Source organism: Dipodomys merriami, unplaced genomic scaffold, assembly GCF_024711535.1.
Source record: "Dipodomys merriami isolate MVZ:Mamm:240054 unplaced genomic scaffold, mDipMer1.0.p SCAF_2460, whole genome shotgun sequence".
NCBI classification, from domain to species: domain Eukaryota; kingdom Metazoa; phylum Chordata; class Mammalia; order Rodentia; family Heteromyidae; genus Dipodomys; species Dipodomys merriami.
This window is the reverse complement of record NW_027203894.1, coordinates 21,209-43,953: the sequence shown is the minus strand read 5'-3', so window position 1 is coordinate 43,953 and position 22,745 is coordinate 21,209. Positions and strand designations below refer to the sequence as shown.

The following is a 22,745-nucleotide window of genomic DNA, read 5'->3' as shown; positions in this document are numbered from 1 at the left end:
CTCCAAAGCCCACACTTTATTCCTTTATTTATTTATTTTGTTATTGTTGTTTTTGGTGCCAGGACCACAGCTTGAACTCAGCTGATGTCTTACTAATCTGAACCACGACATCAGTCTGTCTTTTTCTTGCTAAGTGGAGATAGATCTAAACAGAATTTTCTGCCTGGCTGGCTTTAAACGTCCATCCTCCAGGTCTCAGCCTCCTGAGTAGCTGATTATTGTCGTGAGCCACCAGCACCATCCTACATACTTTCGATGCAACTTCTCCTCATCTCAATGCCAGTCACCAAGCCTCAGGCAAGTACTCTACCATGGAGTTATACCCCTAGCCTAATACTGGGCCACACTCCTTCCCAATATATACTTAATTCTGTGGAAAGTATTTGGTAGTGATCTTCCACCATTGTTTTCCTTTGTTATGATGGTACTGGGGTTTGAGCTCAGCTCACTCAAACTTAGTAAGCAGACACTCTACCACTGAGCCATGTCTTGGGCCCTGCTTTCCCTTGACTGTTTTCAGGGAGAGTATGGTTTCCTGCCTGGATGCATGCCTGAACTACAATTACCGATTTCAGTCTTCCTGTCATTGTTAGGATCACAGACACTTGCCACTGTGTCCAGCCTCTCTGTTGAGATGGAATCTCCTAAAATTTTCTGCCCAGGCTGGGCTGGAACTGAGATCCTCTTAATTTTGGACTCTCACATTAGTGTAGGAGGATGAGCACATATTAATGTAACAGGCTATGGCTGAGAAGGGATCTCACAAACTGTGCTGCCAAGGCTGACCTCAAATTATAATCCTCCATTCTCAACTTCCCAAATAGCTAGGTTTACAGGCATGAGCCACAGCAGTGACCTGCCTCATTTTGTTCTCAACACTTACCAAAAAAAAGTTATTAACACTCAAACATAATACATTGTATATCTGAACATTGTAAATTAAATGTATATATTGGAATATTATTTACATTCTAAGTATACACTAAATAATTTTTTAGAACAGAATGAGATAAATATAAATGAAAAAAATTCTGCATGCTATTGGATCATTTTGTCAATATTTTGTGATATAGGTATGTCATTATGTTTTTAGATTAATTTCTTGCACCCAGTAGGATTTAGTTGGATGACAACCTACGAGTCAGGTTTTAGATTTTTATTCATATTAGGATATAGTTAAATGTTGCTTAAATGAGTTACGTTGGTAAGGATGGTATTAATGAGATCAGCTTCACAATCCATCTTATACTTGGGATTGCTAAGTCATTTTAATTCTTTCTCTTAAATGCCAAGGGAGAGGCACAAATGAGCTATGATACATTCTTCCCACCAATCCCAGGAAATTTGGGGGACAATGGTCAGATAAAGCAGTAACAATTTGCCCTTTAAGCTATAGACTGATGATTAAGAAATATATAGATTCTAAAGGTTAAAACCTTTGGCTGGTCTCAAAGTGAGTGACTGGATAGGATTTAGGTGTGTAAAGAGAGAAGGAATATTTCCTGACAGTATGTTTGGCTGTCTTGATTATAGTTTGCTCTTGACTTACCCATATGTTTGCATGTTTCTTCAGTGAGGTGTTCTGTTTTCCCATCATCAAGATAGCATTTTCCTTAGCACCCTTCCAACATTAATCCTTTCTCCCGCTGATTTAAACATCACCTTGCTCACTTGGATCATGGATTATTTCCTCAATTTTACTTCCTTTTTTGTTCCTAGATTAGTGCTGATCAGTTCTCTACTCAGCCATTAAAATGATCTTCCTTTGATTTAAATTTGATCTTACTTGTCTCTGTTCTAAAATTCATTCAGTGGTTCCTCATCTCTTCGTTAGAAACTTTGAAATCTTACTAGGATGTAAAGGCCTAGTCTTTGCTGGATCCTACTTTGTTGCTTTTTTTCCTTTGTTTACATTAAATGCTGTGATTATACTAAACTTCCTGCTATGCTTTCACCCCCTAATCTTGGCACTCATTTTCTCTGCCTGAAACTCTTCCCATAACTTGAATTCCATTTTTAAAATTCTTTTTCTTTTCTTTTTTTTCTGGTCCTGGGGCTTGAACTCAGGGCCTGGGTTCTGTCCCTGAGCCTCTTTGTGCTGAAGGCTATTGCTCTACCATTTGTGCCACAGGGTCACTTCTGTCTCTTTCTGTTTGTGTGGTACTGAGGAATCAAACCCAGGGCTTCATGCATGCTAGGCAAACACTCTACTACTAAGCCACATTCCCAGCCCTGAATTCCATTTACTTTATACAATATCTGCTTCATACTCTCCATTCATTCTTCTGTAATGTGACGCAAAGAGCATTGAGAGTGGAGGCAAAGGTTTAACTCCTAACCTTTGCTAAGAAATCTTGTGGAAATTCTTGACCTCTTCCAGCCTTCATTATCTTTATTGCCAAAGTGTGATAATGCCCACCTCTCTTATAAGCCCATTAAGAACATCTATGGACATACTATGCACAAAAAAATTCTATAAGCATGTCAGCCAAAGATGTTTGGTGTGGCAACGTGGGTGATGACAACAAGAATGATCCACCCAAGGAAGCATTTAGCTTCACTGCTCAGGTGACCTTCCTGAACCGTCCAGGCCAAATCAGTACTAACTATGCCTCTGTCCTGGATTGTCATTCAGCGTAAATTGCTTGCAAGTTTACTGAGTGGAAAGAGAAACTTGAACAGAGATCTTGTAAGAAGTTGGAAGCTAGTCCTAAATTCCTGAAGTCTAGTGATGCTGTCATGGTTCATATGGTTCCAGCAAGCCTTGTGTATGTGGAGAGCTTCTCTGACTATCCTCCTTTGGGTCATCTTGCTGTTTGTGATAGGAGACAGTTGCTGTGTGTGGCATCAAAGATGTGGACAAGAAGTCTGCTGGAGCTGGCAAGGCCACAAAGTCTGCCCAGAAATCTCAGAAGGCCGAGTGATTATTATTATCCCTAACACTTGTAGCTTCAGCTTAACCAGTGGTGGAAGAAAAGTCTCAGAAATGTTTGTCTTAATTGGACATTTAAGTTTAATAGTGAAAGAATGGATAATGATAACAATGCATCATAAAAACTTGAGAAGGAAAGGAAAAAATTCTATAAGCACTCATATTCCATGCTCATTAAATTGTTATGCATACTTCTGCTGCCTTCACTCCTCTTCCTTCTCACCTTTCTTGTGATCCTCAGCAGTTTTTCTGGAATGTTTTTCATGTAAAACTTTGTTTTTTTCAGGGGATGAAGATTTTTCTGAAGAGATAACAGAGATGTTTTTCCCAACACATCTCCTGCAAACCAGACAAACTGGCCAGGGTAAGTTATTACTTCTTGGTGATTGTGATTCATTTATTTGTGACACTTCAGTGAATAAAAACTGAGATAGTAACCATTTACAATATGGAAGTAAGAGCAAAAGCCTTGCTCTTTGTTGGTGACTTGTGAGCTATGTTCATATCCAAGGTCAGAGTGGGCAGAGAGGTTCTATATCCAGAGAAATATTTAATACAACATATATTCCATTGCCTGCTCATGCACAGGACATGGGATGCTTTTTCCTTTTATACCTCTTTCCCAGGCTCAGGAGACATTCTGTAAACCAGTAAGCCCCAGGCACACAATGCTCTCTGGACAGAGGGAACTGATATAATCAAGATGTCCTGTGTGCTCCTAAGTCCTAGGGTAAGGACCCTAATAATTGATCTTTTTGGTTGTTGTTGTTATTAGAAAATAAATTTTGTTATGGAATGTCTTGGGTAGAAGAAAGACATTCCTCAAGCAACAAAGTAGCAGAAAGTTCCAGGCCAGCCTGTGCTAGCAGGGTTTGACCTCAAAAAGAAAAAAAAAACATAAAGAAATACATGTTTAAAATCTACTGAATGTAAGAAAGAAAGAGTACGGTTTCCTGTGAGTATATAATGTCAGAGAGTTTCCTGGAAACAGTAGCCTCTAAAATGGGATGATTGTTTTTCTTTATAGGGAAATAGTAATAACATTTATTATTATAACCACAATTCAGTGACATTCAGTACATTTCCAGTATTGTAGAACCATCACCTTTATCTTATCCCAAACATATCCATCACCCTTGACAAAAATTTTGGGCCATTAAACCATTCATGCCTCTTGCCTTCCCTCAACCCACAGTAGCCCTGAGTTATTTTCTGTGTCTGTGAACCTTCTTACTCTTGGTACTTTATTGTTGTAGTCTGAATGTTTGGATTTCCATAATTTTTCATATGGTAACACTTGATCTTTTATTCTTATCCCCTAATGTTTGCTTTCTCCATGAAACCCTCTCAGAACACTCCTCGGGAACTCATCTTCTGCAGTTCAAGTGCATCTCTTCACTATTCAATCTAGTATTGTTTAAAAATGGTCAAATTCAGAAATGGACCTTTTCCTAGCAAATATTGACATGCCAAAACTAAACCAAGATGAGTTAAACCAGCTTAACAGGCCCATATCAAGCATTGAAATAGAAACAGCAATAAGAGACCTCCCAGCTAAGAAAAGTCCAGGACCAGATGGCTTTACAGCGGAATTTTACAAGGCCTTCAAAGCAGAGCTCACACCAATACTCCTCCAACTCTTCAATGAAATTGAAAGAGAAAGCTCACTACCGAACACATTCTATGAAGCCATCATAACCCTCATCCCAAAACCAGGCAGGGACTCATCAAAGAAAGAGAACTACAGACCCATTTCTTTGATGAACATTGATGCAAAACTTCTCAACAAAATTTTGGCCAATCGACTTCAACAATTCATCCAAAAAATCATACACCATGATCAAACAGGATTCATTTCAGGGATGCAAAGCTGGTTCAATATACGCAAATCAATTAATATTATTCATCACATCAACAGGAGCAAGAATAAGAACCACATGGTTATCTCAATAGATGCAGAAAAAGCATTTGACAAGATCCAACACCCCTTTATGATGAAGGTTCTGGAAAAATTAGGAATCCATGGAACATTCCTCAATACAATAAAGGCTGTATATGACAAACCTCTACAGCCAGCATTATACTCAATGGTGAAAAACTAAAGCCATTTCCTCTTAACTCAGGAACAAGACAAGGATGCCCACTCTCTCCACTTCTCTTCAATCTAGTATTAGAATGCCTAGCTACAGCAATAAGACAAGATGCAGACATAAAGGGGATCCAAATAGGGAAAGAAGAAATAAAACTCTCCCTCTTTGCAGATGACATGATCTTGTATTTAAAGAATCCCATAGACTCCACTCCCAAATTACTCAAGCTGATTCAAAACTTTGGCAAAGTAGCAGGTTATAAAATTAACCCCAAAAATCAATGGCTTTTCTATATGCCAACAATGAGAAAAGTGTGGCTGAAATTAGGAAAGCAACTCCATTTGTAATAGCCCCACAAAAAATAAAATACCTAGGAATTAACTTAACCAAAGAAGTGAAGGACCTCTATGATGAAAACTTTAAAATCTTGAAAAAGGAAATCAACACAGAACTTAAAAAATGGCAAAACCTCCCATGCTCCTGGATTGGCAAGATTAACATCGTGAAAATGGCAATACTTCCCAAGGCTATCTACAAATTCAACGCGATACCTATCAAAATTCCACCCTCATTCTTCAAGGAAATAGAGGAGGCAATCCAAAAATTCATATGGAACAATAAAAGACCCCGAATAGCAAAAACGCTCTTCAACGGAAAGAACACTACTGGAGGAATATCAATACCAAATTTCAAACTCTACTATAAAGCCATAGTAATCAAAACAGCTTGGTATTGGCATAAGAACAGACCTCAGGACCAATGGAATAGAATTGAAAACCCAGAAATGAACCTACAGACCTATAGCCATCTAATCTTCGATTAGGAAGCTGAAACAATAGAATGGAAGAAAGACAGCCTCTTCAGTAAATGGTCCTGGCAAAATTGGTTAACTACATGTAGAAAACTAAAGCTAGATCCTTATATATCACCCTGCACCAGAATCAACTCCAAATGGATCAAAGACCTTGAACTCAAAGCAGACACTCTGAAAACATTACAGGATGGAATAGGAGAAACCCTAGGTCTCCTTGGCTCAGGTCGAAATTTTCTGAATAGAGACCCGGAAGCACAACAAATCAAAGAAAGGTTGGACAAATGGGATTGCATAAGATTGCAGAGCTTCTGCAGGGCAAATGACATAGCTGGCAAGATCAATAGAAAGCCCACCGATTGGGAGAAGATCTTTACTAGCCATACAACGGACAAGGGTCTCATATCTAAAATATACTTGGAACTCAAAAAATTAAACCACCCAACAACAAATCCTCAAAGAAACAAGTGCCCAATAAATAAGTGGGCGAAAGACTTAAAGAGAAGCTTCTCTGAAGAAGAAAGAAGGATGGCCAATAGACACATGAAGAAATGTTCAACATCCCTAGCCATAAAAGAAATGCAAATCAAAACAACATTGAGATATCACCTCACTCCAGTTAGAACAGCAAAAATCAAGAACTCTAACAACAACAGATGCTGGAGGGGATGTGGACAGAAAGGAACCTTACTTCATTGTTGGTGGGAATGTAAACTTGTTCAACCACTTTGGAAAGCAGTATGGAGGTTCCTCAAAAGACTTCACATAGATCTCCCCTATGATCCAGCAATCCCACTTTTGGGCATTTACCCAAATGTTTACAAACAAGACCACACTAAAGCTACCAGCACAACTATGTTTATTGCAGCATTATTTACCATAGCTAAGATATGGAACCAACCCAGATGCCCCTCAGTAGATGAATGGATCAAGAAAATGTGGTATATATACACAATGGAATTCTATGCCTCCATCAGAAAGAATGACATTTCCCCATTTGTTAGGAAATGGAAAGGTTTGGAAAAAATTATATTAAGTGAAGTAAGCCAGGCCCAAAGAAGCATAGGTCCCATGGTTTCCCTTATTTGCAATATCTAGTATAGGTATGAGTCAAGCGGAAAAGGTCAGATAATGTGATGTTAGGAAAATGAACCCTTAAATATGTATTTTAATGTTTTCGTTTCTTTCATGCATGTGTTTCTAATGCATTTACAAGATTATTTCTTTGTTGCTTTGTATGTCCCTCCCCCACAGTGTAACCCCCGCTTTCACTATATTTGATGTCAGTATAACATGTGGAGGAGATGGGGACAAACAAGTCGTTTAAGGATTCAGGTGGACCTGTTGCAACAATGAGAAGTACAAAATGTCATGTCAAAACCAGCTTTACAATGTCGGTGTGGGGGGGGAGGGGGGTATAATTGGGTGGGGGGAGGGGGGAGGCGGGGAAGGGAAGTGAAGGGTAAACAAAGGAGGAGGCTGCAATGCTTGGTAAGAAATGTATGCATTATCCTGCCCATGTAATTGTAGCCCCTCTGTACAGTATGTTCCCAAATAAAATAAAATACAATTAAAAAAAATGGTCAAATTTAAGAAAAGTCATAAAAAGAATATAAACAGTATTTATGTGCTTTTTATGATTATTCACTATAGTTAACATTTTCCTTCATTCGCTTAATCACTTATTTGTGTGTATGTTCTCTTTGTGGACATACATTTGAGATTAACTTGTATATATCATAGTCCTCTATTCCTACATATTTTAATCTTGCTCTCCTCAGGATAAAAATGTCCCATTATTACATAGCCACAGTAGTTACCGGCTTCAGTTAATTAATCACAATGCCATACTTTGCTTAATCTTTGTCTATATTTCAGTCTTGACAATTGGCTCAATTCTGTCCCTGTCATTTTTTTCTCCAGTACTAATACCAGTACATGATCATGAATTATATATAGTTGTGTATACTTGATCTCCTATAGTCTATAATAATTCTCTGCTTTTCCTTTATAACATTACTATTTTTAACAACACAAGCACCTGCTTCCATTTAGTAGCTAGGATGAGAGGTATGAGTGACTGCTGACTAGCAAATGTAGAGTTCTTGAGGGTTAAATTGTGTTATTTGTTTTTGTTTTTGTTTTTGTTTTTTACAAAGTATGAGGCTCATTGTAAAAAATGCTCAGTGTTGTTGACCCCATATAAACTAGCTTATTATCCCAAATATACATGTAGATGTTCAATAAGCAGATATGTCTCTATATTTTTATTCTAGGTAATTTGCTAGGTGCTAGGGAAGTAATGATGAGAATGACATAGAAAAATCACAAGAATAAAAGAAATCATGTTAATAAATATTTTTGAGGTCAATAATTCTCAATGTGGTCCCTATGTGGCAATTCTCGGAAGGCAGTTTTCAAATAATTGAAATTTTTGGCATAGAGATACAGGGTATAGCAGGGGCATTGGCCTGGTTGTCTGCAAACTAAGGGTGTAGGGAAAAGTGCACTGGAGCATGTGGTTCTGGGAATAATTTTTTAATATTTTTGTTTACATTTTTTACCTTTTTTTCTCCAGGCTAGCAGGCTTCATACCTTGAGCCACAGCTTAATTACTCACTTTCTTTTTTCTTTGTTCATTTTTGCTGACCTTGGGGCTTGAACTCTTCTGCCTGGGCCCTGTCCCTGAGCTTCTTTTGCTCAAGGCTAACACTCTACCACTTCAGCCACAGCACCACTTCCAGCTTTTTCTGAGTAGTCTATTATGTTTCTCGGACTTTCCTTCCTTGCATCAAACTGTGATCCACAGAACTCAGCCTCCTGAGTATGAGTAGCTAGGATTACTGGTGTGACCCTTTGGCACCTGGCTAGGTTTTTCTTATGTTTTGGTTCTGGACCTAGGGCTTGAACACAGGGCCTGGTCAGTGTTGTTTAGTTTTTGTTTTTGATTTAAAGCTGATAGTCTATTTGAGCCAAAGATCATTTTCTGCCTTTTTGTTGTTGTTTTTATTCTTTGTGTTAATCCCAGGGCTTCAAAGTGGCCTGGCCAGTCTCCAGTGTCCATGCTTTCTCCCCCTCCGCCCCCCCCCCCCCAAATTAGCAGGCACTACATCTTTAGCCAGTGCACAACTCTTCCTTTTTATTTTTGGTGGTTGTTTTTATTTCTTTGTATTTGGCTTTTATTTATTTATTTATTTTGGCTGGTCATGGGGCTTGAACTCTGGGCCTGGGTGCTATCCCTCAGCACTTCAGCTCCTGGTCCTGTACCATTTGAGCCACAACACCACTTGCAGCTTTTTTTTCTGCTTATGTGATGTTGAGAAGTCGAACCAGGGCCTCATGCATCCAAAGCAAGCAAGCACTCTACCACTGAGCCACCTTCCCAGCCCTGGTTTTCATTTTTTTATGGTGATACTAGGGCTTGACCTGCCAGTCTTCTTGAGGTGTTGGGCTTTTTCCCCCCTCTAGGATGGAAGTTTTACAATTTGAGCCATAGCTCATCTTTTTTTTTGTTGTTGTTAATATTGTAAGGTCTGCTCCTGGATGGCGAGCAGACTCCACACTCCTAACAGCAAAGTCTCCACCCAGTAACTGCGTTACCTAGGCAACTGGGACACCTGGAAGAAGTCACATTTGCATCCACTGAGGTCATATCTGAATTTGATGTGTCCACACCTTTCTCTGCCCGTACCCTAGATAAGGCCTAGCCCAGGCCCAGACACTCTCTCTCTGCTCTCTCTCTGCTCTCTCTGCTCTTTTCTAGCTCTTTCCTCTCTCTTTCCTCTCTTTCCCAGCTCTCTCTCATTCCAAGGCCTTTCCCAGCCATGTGGAGTGCCAACCTTGCCTGGTCCCAGCAGGTCTACTGAATAAAACTACCCCTTACCTGAATAGCATGTGCATGGTGCTGTTCTTACTTGGCTATCTCTTTTTTTCAAACCTAACAAGTGAGATAAGTGTCCTATGGCTCTAACTACTCAGGAGGCTGAGATCTGAGGACCTCAGTTGGAAGCCAGCCCAGACAGAAAAGTCCTTGTGAGACTCTTATGTCCAATTAACCACTCAAAACCCAGAAGTGGCGCTATGGCACAAATGGTAGAGCACAAGGCTTGAGTACAAGAGGCTCAGGGACAGCACACAAGTCCTGAGTTCAAGCCCCACAACTGTCAAAAAAGACAGAAAGGAAAAAAGAACTACAGGAATCCAAGATGACTATCCAGACAGCTTGGTATTGGCATAAGAACAGACATCAGGACCAATGGAATAGAATTGAAATCCCAGAAATGAACCTACAGATCTATAGCCATCTAATCTTCGATAAGGGAGCTAAAACAATAGAATGGAAGAACGACAGCCTCTTCAGTAAATGGTGCTGGTAAAATTGGTTAACTACTTGTAGAAAACTAAAGCTAGATCCTTATATATCACCTTGCACCAGAATCAACTCCAAATGGATCAAAGACCTCGAAGTCAAAGCAGACACTTTGAAAACATTACAGGATGGAATAGGAGAAACCCTAGGTCTCCTCGGCTCAGGCCGAAATTTTCTGAATAGAGACCCGGAAACACAACAAATCAAAGAAAGGTGGGACAAATGGGATTGCATGAAGTTGCAGAGCTTTTGCATGGCAAAGGACATAGCTAGCAAGATCAATAGAAAGCCCACTAATTGGGAGAAGATCTTCACTAGCCATACAACAGACAAGGGTCTCATATCTAAAATATACTTGGAACTCAAAAAATTAAATCCCCCAACAACAAATCTGCAAAGAAAAACCTGCCCAATAAACAAGTAGGCTAAAGACTTAAAGAGAAACTTCTCTGAAGAAGAAAGAAGGATGGCCAATAGACACATGAAGAAATACTCAGCCTCTCTAGCCATAAAAGAAATGCAAATCAAAACAACATTGAGATACCACCTCACTCCAGTTAGAATGGCAAAAATCAAGAACTCTAACAACAACAGATGCTGGAGGGGATGTGGACAGAAGGGAACCTTACTTCATTGTTGGTGGGAATGTAAACTTGTTCAACCACTTTGGAAAGCAGTATGGAGGTTCCTCAAAAGACTTCAAATAGAGCTCCCCTATGACCCAGCAATCCCATTTTTGGGCATTTACCCAAATGTTTACAAACAAGACCACACTAACGCCAACAGCACAACTATGTTTATTGCAGCATTATTTACCATAGCTAAGATATGCAACCAAGCCAGATGCCCCTCAGTAAATGAATGGATCAAGAAAATGTGGTATATATACACAATGGAATTCTATGCCTCCATCAGAAAGATGACATTGCCCCATTTGTTAGGAAATGGAAAAACGTGGAAAACATTATATTAAGTGAAGTAAGCCAGGCCAAAAGAAACATAGGTCCCATGGTTTCCCTTATTTGCAATATCTAGTATATGTATGAGTCAAGCGGAAAAGGTCAGATAATGTGATGTTATGAAAATGAATCCTTAGATATGTATTTTAATGTTTTTTTCCTTTCATGCATTTGTTTCTAACGCATTTGTAAGATTATCTCTTTGTAGCTTTGTATGTCCCTCCCCCACAGTATAACCCTGCTTTCACTATATTTGATGTCATTATAACTTGTGTAGGAGATGGGGAAAAACAAGTCGTTTAAGGATACAGGTAGACCTGTTGCAACAATGAGAAGTACAAGTTGTCATGTCGAAAACGAGCTTTACAATGTTGGTGTGGGGGAAAGCCGGGAGGATTGGGTGGGCGGTTGGGGGGGGAGGCTGGGAAGGGATGTGTAGTGTAAACAAAGGAGGAGGCTGCAATGCTTGATAAGAAATGTACGCATTAACCTGCCCATGTAATTGTAACACCTCTGTACAGTGTGTTCAGAAAAAAAATAAATAAAAGAAAATAAAGAAAGAAAGAAAAAAAAAAAAGAAAGTTGAGAGCCAAGGTTCAAAGCCATCCTAGGCATGAAAATCAATGAGACGTTTTTCACCAATTAACCAGCAACAGGTAGGAAGCAGTAGAGCTCTAGCCTTGAGTAAAACTCAAGTTTTAGCCCAGGAGTAGCATAAATGAAAAGAATTCTCATTTACTTTCCTGCCCAGGCTGGATTCAAACCACAAATGCTCAGATTTCAGCTATTTGAGGAGGTAGGATTATAGGTGTGAACCATATTTTTAAAATCTTGAATTGGCTCTAATATTTTTGTCCTTCTTTTCACTTAATTTATTATTCTTTTTCTCTTTTTCGTAAGTTTGGGTCATCTAGCTTATTATTAGGGCTGGCCACTCTTTCTGAGGTTTTTGTTTTGAAGTTTTTTTTGTGGATTTTTGTCCCAACCTGCAGGACGTCAACGAGGGCGATGAACCTAAACGAGAAGGAATGAAGGGACAAGAGACATGAAGAATGACAGCAAGACAGGGATTCTGATCAAGCTGCAAATTTTTATTTTTCACACAGGGGTATTTATATGCTTGGAATAAGGAAGCTTTTAAATTGGCCATTAAGGAAGCTTTTTCATTGGCCATAGCAGCTGCAGGATGTTTGCATAGGGCAGGGTGAAAGGGTGGTCATTAGCAGCTGCAGGATATTTGCATAAGGCAGGATGAAAGCGTCGGATTTCTGAGAGTGGTTCTGTAAACTCAGCCACAAGATGTTCTGGTGAGATAGTCAAGCCTATCTTCATGTTGAGAGACTCCTTTTGGCTCCCAACAGATTTTTTTTTTTTTTTTTTTGAGCTTGTTATAGTACTTGAACTCCAGGCCTGGTCATTATTCCTAATTTTTTCTCAAGACTAGTAGGCTTCCCACCTCAAGACAGTTCAAATTGTGGCTCTTTTTGTATTTTTCTTTCTTTCTGCATTTATTTTAGGTGATGCTCTTATGGCTTGTACTCAGGACTTGGGCATTTTTGCCGAGTTTTTGTTGTTGCTGTATTTTTTTTTTTTCTTCATTGCTGGTCCTAGGGCTTGAACATAGGGCCTTAACTTTTGCTAGTCATAAAATCAGGGCAGAGCCACTGTGTCTGAGGTTTTTCCCTTTTCTTTCTCAAGACTAGCAGTCTCTATGGCTTGAGCCACAGATAAAGTTCTGGCTTTATTTATTTATTTATTTTCATTTTTGTTGTTAGGGCTTCAACTCATGACATGAGTTGAAGTCAGGGCAGGGTCACTGTGAATGAAGAATTTTTTGTATTGTTTATTCTCAAGGCTAGCATACTTTAACAGCTTGAGCAACAGCTGCATGAATGGCTTTGTTTATGTAATGTTCTCTACCACCCCCACCAGGCAAAAGTTGTAAAGTTCATTTTTTGAAATAATTTCTTGTACATCTCATTGTTGCAATCGGTCTAGCTGTATCCCTATTTAAACAATTTGTTTTTTTCCCTTCACCTTCACAAATTACGCCAACATCAAATACAGTGAAAATGGGATCAAATACAGTGAAAATGGGGGAGTTATTTATTTATTTGGTTCTGATCCTAGGGCTGGAACACAGGGAGTGGTGACTGTTCCTAAACCTGAAATCAGGGCAAGGTCACTGTGCTGGAGTCTCTCCCATGTCCTGAGCAAGGCTGGCAGGCTCTAAAACTTAAGCCACATTTCAACATCTGGCTTTGTAAAACAAATTTGGTGATTCATAAGGGATAAGTTTCTTATGGAGGAGCTGGGAAGTGGCTCAGTGGTAAAGTGCTTGCCTTGAGCTGAAGAGCTAAGGGACACCATCCAGAGCTGGAGTTCAGGCCCCACAACCCATAAAACAGAAAAAAGAAAAGAAAAAAAAAGCTGAGTGCCAGTGGCTTACGCCTGTAAGCCACTACTCCGGAGGGTGAGATCTGAGGATTGCAGTTCAAAGCCAGACTGGGAAGGAAAGTCCATGAGACAATTATCTCCACTAAATCACCAGAAAACCAGAAGTGGCCCTGTGGCTCAAGTGGTAGAGCACTAGCCTTGAGCTGAAGAGCTTAGGGACAGTGTGCAGGCCGAGTTCAAGCCCCATGACCAACCCCCAAAAAAGAAAGATTCTCATGGGAAGACAGGGACATTAGCCAGGCTCTAAAATCAGAGGATAGTGGTTCAAAGCCAGCCAGGGCAGGAAAGTTGTTGAGACTCTCATCTCCAATTAATCACCAAGAGCTTGGAAGTAGAATAGTTCTAGTCTTGTGCAAAACAGCACAAGTTCAGGCCCCAGGACTAGCACACATAAAACCAAGTGTCATGGAGCTTCCTGCCCAGGTTGACTATGAACCACAATCCAAAAATTTCAGCTTCCACAGTAGCTAGGATTATAGGCATGAGCCACTACTTAAAAATATTTCATTGACTTCGCTCTTCTTCTTTTGCCTTCTTATTATATTGTTCATTTCGTGTGTGTGTGTGTGTGTGTGTGTGTGTGTGTGTGTGTGTGTGTGTGTGTGTGTGTGTGTGTGTGTGTGTGTGTGTGTGTGTGTGTGTGTGTGTGTGTGTGTCCGTCCTGGTGCTGGTTCTAGACCTTGAACTCTGGAGCCTAGCCACAGTCTCTGAATTTGTTTTTCTTTTATTTTTAATGCTGTTTCTAGGCTTTGTATTCAGGGCCTAGTCCCTGTCCCTGAGTCATTCTTTTGTTGCTGGTGGTGGTGGTCCTAGGGCTTGAACATAGGGCCTGGTCACTTCCTGGGTTTGAAACCAGGGCAGGGCCACTGTGTATGAGGGATTTTGTTGTTCATTTTCCCTCAAAGCAAGCAGTCTCTGTGGCTTGAGCCACACAGATCAACTTCTGGCTTCTTTTACTCTTTGGCAGTTCATGGAAGATAAAAAATCTCATAGAAGATAAGAGTACTGTATCAGCACCTGAAATCTGAGGATTGGGGTTGAAAGCCCAGGCAGGTAAGTCCATAAAACTTATCTCCATTTCATCACCCAAAGAAAGGAAGTGGTAGAATGCTACCTTTAAGAAAAAAAAAATTCTATTTCAAGCCCTGGGTTCAAGACCCACACCTGATACATACTCACAAATTTCTAAGGGACTTTTCTGCCTGGGTTGCCTTGGAACCCAGATCTTCAAGTTCTGTCTTTTGTGTAGCTTGAGCTCCAGGTGTAAACCACCAATTCTCTTGGCTTTTGTGCTCATCTTCCACTCTGATTTTTATTTGTGTATTTGTATTTAATTGATTACTTAGTAGTAGTCCTACCCTATGTATCTGGGCCTGGTCACTGTTATTTTGCTTTTTCATTCAAGGCTGTTGCTTTACCACTTGAACCACAGCTCTACTTCTGGCATTTTTGCTGGTTAGTTGGAGATCAGAGCCTCATGGAATTTCCTGCCCAGGTGGGCTTTTAACCACCATCCTGAGATTTCCTGCTCCTAACTGGCATTACATGTCAGCCACCAAAAAGTGCCTGGCTCACTCAATTTTAATATTTTTTTGTTTGGTCATGGGGCTTGAACTCTGGGCCTGGGTGCTATCCTCAGCTCTTCAGCTCAAGGCTAGTGCTCTACCACTTGAGCCACAGTGCCACTTCCGGCTTTTTTCTTTTTTGCTATATGGTGCTGAGGAATCAAACCCAGGGCCTCATGCATGCAAGGCAAGAGCTCTACCACTGAGCCACCTTCCCAGCCCTCAATTTTAATATTCTTAATAGGCTCTCACAGTCTTTTTATTCACATGATGATGATGATGATGATGATGATGATGATGATGATGATGATGATGATGATGATGATATTCATGATGTGCTGGTCATAGGTTTGAAATCAGGGCATGGGTGCTGTCCATTATCTTCCAGTTGAGCCTCAGCTCAAGTCCTGGACTTTTCTTTATTCCTTTTTGCTTCTTTCTTGGTGGTTAATTTGAGAGAATTGTCTCATAAAAAACCTTGGCACTACTCAGGAGGTTGAAATCTGAGGATTGTGGTTTCAAGCCAGTCCTGACAAGAAAATCCAAAACACCCTTTTCTTTTTCTTTTTGTTGTTGTTGTTGTAATGACAAAGGTGAGGTGCAGTGGATTTGCAGTTTCATTAACAGGTAAAAAGGATGTTTGTTTTTGAGCAATAGCCTCCCAAAGTACACTGCCTCCTGACTAGGGATGGTCCACTGATGGTTAGAATGACTTGTCTTCCTTCTATGACCCTATTACCCTGGTAACCGATTGTTTACAAAGATGTGATCCTGACTCCTTAGCAACATGAGAAGGGATAATATCATTCCTAGGTTGGGATGAAAACCAAGTGGATCCCCCCATTTGGTGTGCTGCCTCGCTCTGGGGGGCCAGGATGATAGTGCACCCTTCTGTGAAGAAGGAAAATGACTTGAACAATTCTGTACTCTTTGTTCATTTCTGACAGATGAGGGCTGTAGATATATTCATGGACTCATCTAGGGACAAGCAGGGAATTGTCTAGGATCTCCATTGTGTCTAGGAAGGAAGGGCCTCAGGTTTTGCTGCAGAGAGATGCATCCTACAGTGCGGTTGCAGCAGCCCTGGCTTGCTCCAATGCCAGTGATTTCCCAGATCAGCAATATACCTGGACCCAGGAAATGGCACCTTGTGCAGATGAAATAACTCTCAGGACATCTGTCCTGATGACCACGGAAGCCTATGCCAGTGCAAGCGACGGTGACACAATGCTGCTCATGTGGCTAGGAGTATGGAAGTGGCACTGGTGTGGATTAGAGGTGTTGGGTAGCACACGTGGTGGATGCTTTCTGCTCTGCCCACCACATGACTAAAGGCAATGCTGGATTCTGTCTGAATTTAACTGGGGTCTGGGGGACTGTGGATTTTCTGGGATGCCAAAGCTCCCAGGGGGACATAGGTTGAGCTGGACTAGGTGAAAGGGAGTGAAGGAAACCTCCAGAAAAAAGGAAGTCTTGATTCTCTTTAAAAGTTCCTTTAATGCTTAAATTTTAATCAAAATGGGAAATAAATGGAAAAAGTGATTCTAGATCTCAGTTTCCTGAATAGCTAGCATTACAGGTGTGAGACTAGTACCCAGCTCACTCTTTTGTATCTATTGAGTTTATTAGGTTCTAGACACTGTAGCAAGGAAAAAAAGAAAAGCTTTGTTTTGAAGGTCTATGCCTTTGTGTGTGGGGTTGGGGGAGGGTAGAGAATGTATACACATAAATATGTTTAAATATATGATGGAAAAAATATATTGAGTGATGTGCTAGGGAGGAATGCTAGCAATTTGCAGTGATGTATGAGTTCAGAAAAGCCTCATGTGGTAAATGACTTAGAAGAGATCAAGGCAACTCCTCCAGGCCCCAGAATCAGGTAGAGTCATGAGCTCGAAGTATGAGCACCTACACCTGGGCCCCCTCCCATTTCTGGAGTTCCCTCCATACAACTGACCCCTCCCTCTCTCTGCCCAGACCCACCTGGACTCCCATCTACCTCACTTCCTTTTCCCTCAGATCCTCATGCTACCAGGATAGTGATGGAGGTCATGTGCTCCCTCTTGGGGGAAATATGGGTCCTCTAATAAACCTTGTAATAATCTTTCTCCTTTGCCTTCCTGCTTCTACATGGTCCCCTTGCATGGATTTTTGTCTAATCCTCTTACATTGGTCGCCCCTGTGGGGATGGGCTCCCCAGTGGGTTTGATCCTCCCTCCACTTCGGAAGGAAGTTCAACCAGCTTCCCTGGGACCTATCCTGAGATCCTATATGCCAGTCACCAGAGGATCACAAAGGTAACTTTCTCCTGACTGAGCGCTCTACCAGCCTATCCAACACTGCTAATTAAATCCCACTCCAGGGTAAGTGACCAGTTTATCTGAGGTCTGGGTTTCTGATTCTGATATCTCAGTGGTAAGGCCACCTGGGCCTCTGTGACTTACCGAGCCCCCCTTCCCCTCATCAGAGCCAAACCTTAGCCAAGTGCCAGGGGCCTACCTTGGCCCAAGGACCCCTCCTCCATGGCCCAAGGAATGCAAATGGACAAACATGAAGACATTCTCCACTGGCAAGGCCACCACCCCCTTTAGGAGCCAACCTGTACTGTGGAGAACACTCTAATATAGACCCGTGGAATCAGGTCCCTTACCATGGGTAGGACACTAAATTTCTTTACATTAAGGTCACCTGGGCCTTGGAGGGCTGCTGAGCCCTTCAATCAAATTTTGCCCCAAATTTAAAACTCCACTTCTGTGAGTGCTTGGGCAGATAGCTCTGGCTCTCTCTCTCTCCCTCTCTCCCTCTCTTCCTCTCTCCCTCTCCCTCTCCCTCTTTCCCTCTCCCTTGTAACTGAAGGTAAAAGTATGGATGAGTTTAAGTTTAAACTCCTCCTCTGTGCCTTTGCAGTTTCCCCTCCTCTGCAGTCTCCCCTGTGAGGCCCTCCCCTCTTTTGCGGCCTCCCCCACAAGGCACCCTCATTTCTGTGACCTCCCCACAATGCACCCTCACTTCTGCGGCCTCCCAGTGAGGTACACCCCTTTTTGCAGCCTCTTCTGTGAGGCCCCCTCCCCTGAAGGACATCATCTGTGAGGTCCCCACTGCTCTGCGGGACCCCTCCTCTGCCTTTGTAGTGGGGGTGGAAGCTGAAGCCCCAGTTTTGCCAGAAGCAATGCATAAAGCATAAAGTGACTCCATTTAGGGTATCATCTCTTACTCTTTTCCATGGTTTTCCATGGTCAGGACTGACTTTGTCCTGGCCATTGTCTCAACATCCATTGCTGGGATAGCTTGTCCCGGTTGGCATTTACAGTTTGGACTCAAGGCCTGGGCACTGTCCCTGAGTCCTTCTGTTCCAGGCTAATGCTCTACTACTTAGAGTCACAATGCCACTTTCAGCCTTTGGCTGGATAGTCCTGGTTCTGTGCTGATTAGTAGGGAGATGGAGTTTTAGAAGGATTTTTTTTTTTTGTGCCCAGGATGGCTTTGAACTTTCTTACAAAAGCTCTTTTTATTTCCAGTTAAAGCAACAAGGAGATCAATGAGATGGAGGTTACCTATAACTTGTTCACAATTGACTAACAATTACTTGTCAGAGATTTTTAAAAGAAAGCCCAGTAGATGCTTTTAACCTGAGACTGATTGGCACTCTATGACCCACTGCCTCTGGGTAGCCTGCTTAAAGTGGCTTATAGACAACATTTAACCTATAACAAATGTACAGGCCTTTTCTTGGGCTACAGCAGCATAGCCTGTTTAACACCCTGGTTTATAAAAGCATTTTCTGTCTGGCAGAGGAATGCCTACCTATGTAGGCCTTTAGACAGATCTCAATAGGAACATAATCTCAGCTCTACAAGCTTTTCAACAGATGAATTTAACCAGCTCAAAAGTTACTGCCAATTAGGACTTTGAGGAGATACAGGGGTTTTGGGATTTACATTCTACAATCTTAGCTTTTATTACCCACTATCACAGATCTCTGGAAAGTTTTGCCCAGTTAGACCAACATGGGTGATAGGCATGTTTACAAACTTATCTTTCCATGACCTTCTGGCTTGATCAATTTTTTGGAGGACCAAGCTCAAGTAACTCAGGACCTGATACCACTTTTGTCATCCAAACATTTGTTTGTAATTGCCTCTGGATGTTTTAACATTGTCAGGGTCCCTGGAGTGCCTTTCTTATGTTGGGATAAATACATCTTTGGCACTTTCTTTGGTCAGTCACTGACTTTGAGTGCTGTCCCTCAGCTCTCCAGCTCAGGACTAGCACTTGGCCACTTTAAACTCCAAAACAACTCAGCTTTGAGCACTCTGTTGGCAGATTAGAGATGACAATCTCACAGGGACTTTAGTCTGCCTGTGCCTGGACTGGCTTCGAACTGCAGATCAATGAGTTTTTTTTTTTGGTTTTTTTTTTTTTTACAAACAGTCACTTTTACTCCAATTAAAAGCAACAAAGATGGTCATTGGAAGTAGTTTTATAAGCATGGTTTTACTTATTAAATTACATTTGACAAACTTGCCCTATCTTTTACTGTGGGCCTTCTGGCAACTGTTACAAAAAACTTTAAGGGCAAACTAGAATACTTTTACTTTGAAATAAACCTTTAGGAAAAATTTATCTTTTAAACTTGTCTGGGAGGCCAGCCACTCCCTACAACTTCTCAAATTTTTACAAGGGGGATGTCATTTTAAATCCTTTTTGTAAAGTTATTTTAATTTGCATTTAAATGCATCATTGAAACACTGGGCTGTATATTCTTTGCCTGTAGGCTGTCCTGTGGGCAGTGAATATAAAGAGTGGCCATATTTTTTTTCTGCAGTCTTTGTTACCTTTAGGAATTTACCTCCAATTGTAAAATAGTATAGAAATCAATTTCTATCCTTTGCTCATACACCCCGTATGGTCTAACTTCTGGCGATGAACATTTACAGAACCAAATATCTAATGTGTCTTGTGTTTTACCCTTAATTAACAGGCTTTTGGTCATGTGAGATGAAGCAAGGCCAGAGTCTGAGAGAGACTGTGGCATCTCCCAGCATGTATGGACTGTTGCACCTCCTGTTGGTAACCTGCAATATTTCTACATATACTGGTTAGAGACCTGGTTTACACTGGCTTTTGCAGGCTGGTGCCACTGGTTTAGGCAGCTGTGACTGGGCATAGTCACTCTGGTCCCTTGATCTTAATTGAAGTTTATCGGCACACAGGGGAGAAAACAGAGAATGAAACACTTAGCTTTAGTTTACTCGCCATGGTCAGTGTACAATAGTTAACTCTTAGCATAGATGGACATAGGAATGACATAATTCACAGCAAACTTAGTTACCAATTTCATTTACTTTGTAAAGGACATTGTCTTTTTTAAGTCCTTTTCCAAGGTCTTTTAAAACTGCCTGTTTTTTCTTTGGCTTAGTCAGGTCACAAAGTTTTAAAGCAATTTAGATTACTTCACAGCTTCCATTGACAAAGATTTTTAGTAGGCAGAGTAACGTTGAAACCATAATCACTTACATATAGTCAAATAAGACACAGACAGACATGTTTGTGCACAGATTATAGAGCGTGCTTAGATTTTAAAATAGACTTTTAAAGTTTTGAAATTTTAGTGGAACTAATTTTCTAATTATGATGGAACCATGTGGTCAGTTTAAAATACAAAACTTTGCCAACAAGAAACCTAGTGAACAGGAGGCAATAGGAACATACACTTGGCCTAGCATAATGGCACCACAGGACAGGGGAGGAGGAAGGGGTAGTACTAAGCTGAAGTACCAAGATGCCAATTTGGCACATCCACCACTTGCTCAATGCTAGAGAGAAGATTAATACACTTTTGGTAATATCCAAACTTGTTGGCCTTTATTTCAGGGAGTTTAGACTTAAACTCACCCATTTTCTATCTAATGAGTAGAAACAAGCAATTACTGGTTACATTCTTCCAGGGCTTAACCAAAGCGTTTAGCATATGAAATACTTGTGAAAGAGGTTACAAGCAGGTAATTTTGGCAAGAGGCAGAGTTTAAGGGGAGGGGGAGAGAGAGAGAGAGAGCTACTTGCCCAAGCATTCTCAGAAGTGGAGTTTTAAATGTGGGGCCAAATTTAACTGATGGGGACTCAACAGCTCTCCAAGGCCAGGTGGCCTTAATGTAAAGAAATTTAGTGTCCTTCCCATGGTAAGTGACCTGAAGCCATGTGCCTAGAGTAGAGTGTCCTCTGCAGTGCAGGTTGGCTCCTAAATAGGTGGTGGCCCCACCAGTGGAGACTGTCCTTATGTTGGTCCAAGGTGGGTCCTTGGGCCATGGTAGGCCCCTAGTGGCTAATTCCAGCACTTGGCCAAGTTTTTGGTCAGATGGTGAGGGTGGGGCTCAGTTAGCCCAGAAAGGCTCAGGTGGCCTTACCACTGATATTGGAATCAGAAACCCCGACCTCAGACAAACTTGTCACTTACCCTGGAGTGGGAATTAATTAGTGGGGCTGGATGGGCTGGTAGAGCACTCAGTCAGGAGAAAGTTACCTTGATGGTCCTCTGGTGACTGGAGTGAAGGATCTCAGAATAGGTCCCAGGGCAGCTGTTTGAACTCCCTTCTGAAGTGCAGGGGGAGCAAATGCACTGGGGAACCTATCCCAGTATGGAGCCACCAGTGAAAGAGGATCAGACACATCCATCCTATGGGACCATGCAGAGGCAGGCAAGCAAAGGAGAAAGATTATTACAAGGTTTATTAGAGGAGCCATATTTCCCCCAAGAGGGAGCACATGACCTCCATCATCATCCTGGTAGCAGAAGTATCTGAGAGAAAAGGAAGTGAGGTAGATGGGAGTTCAGGTGGGTCTGGGTGGAGAGAGGGAGAGACCAGTTGTATGGAGGGAACTCCAGAAATGGGAGGGGGCCCAGATGAGGGTGGAGCTGAGGACCAAAGGTGAGCGATCTACAAACTGCAGTTCAAAGCCAGTCCAGGCAGAGAAAAATTATCATCTCTAACTAGCCAGCAGAGTGCCAAAAAAGCGGGCAGAGTTGCTTTGGAATCCGAAGTGGCAAAGTGCAATCCTTGCACTGGAGAGCTGAAAAACAGCACTCAGGCACTAAGTTCAAGTCCAGTGACCAAGGGAAATGTCAAGGTTGCGTTTACCCTAACATAAAGAGGCACTCCTGGGACTTTGGCAATAATGTTTGGCTCTTCTAAAATTGATCAGAGCTGGAGGTCATGGCAAGCTACTTTATAAGCATGCATAACTGGGCAAGAACTTGTCAACCATTTGTAATAGTTGGCTGTAAAAGGCTGAGGTTGTGAATTGTGGGGAATAGCTTAAATCCAAACTGCTCTGTATGTGCTTAAAACCCTAATTGGCAGTAAATTCTGGGCTGACACTAACCAAATAAATTTGTTTAAGAATAAAATATGAAATTGTTAGGACCAGATCAAAAGTAAACAGATAGGGTATTAATCAGAACAAGGAAGGAGAAAATTCAAATTTAACTGAGACAAATAAGTCCCAGGTAAGCAGAGAAACATTGGTATAAACACCAAAATAAAACAAAATTGTGGTCTGATAAT

The 22,745-nt window shown here is 41.3% G+C and overlaps 1 protein-coding gene across 22 annotated transcripts in view; it reads left to right on the top strand.

Moving 5' to 3' along the window:
* The window catches only part of LOC138836021 (endogenous retrovirus group K member 18 Env polyprotein-like), a 40,962-nt gene that overhangs the window by 5,653 nt on the left and 12,564 nt on the right, over window positions 1–22,745 (top strand). For 5 of the 22 annotated variants that reach the window (XM_070034558.1, XM_070034554.1, XM_070034556.1 and 2 more), the window contains 3 exons: window positions 3,219–3,296; window positions 12,154–14,671; window positions 17,384–20,249. In XM_070034558.1, coding sequence (XP_069890659.1) covers window positions 20,182–20,249 — 68 coding nt within the window. In that variant the 5' untranslated portion in view covers window positions 3,219–3,296; window positions 12,154–14,671; window positions 17,384–20,181. The other 17 variants (XR_011374863.1, XR_011374862.1, XR_011374858.1 and 14 more) reach the window with 12 other exon arrangements.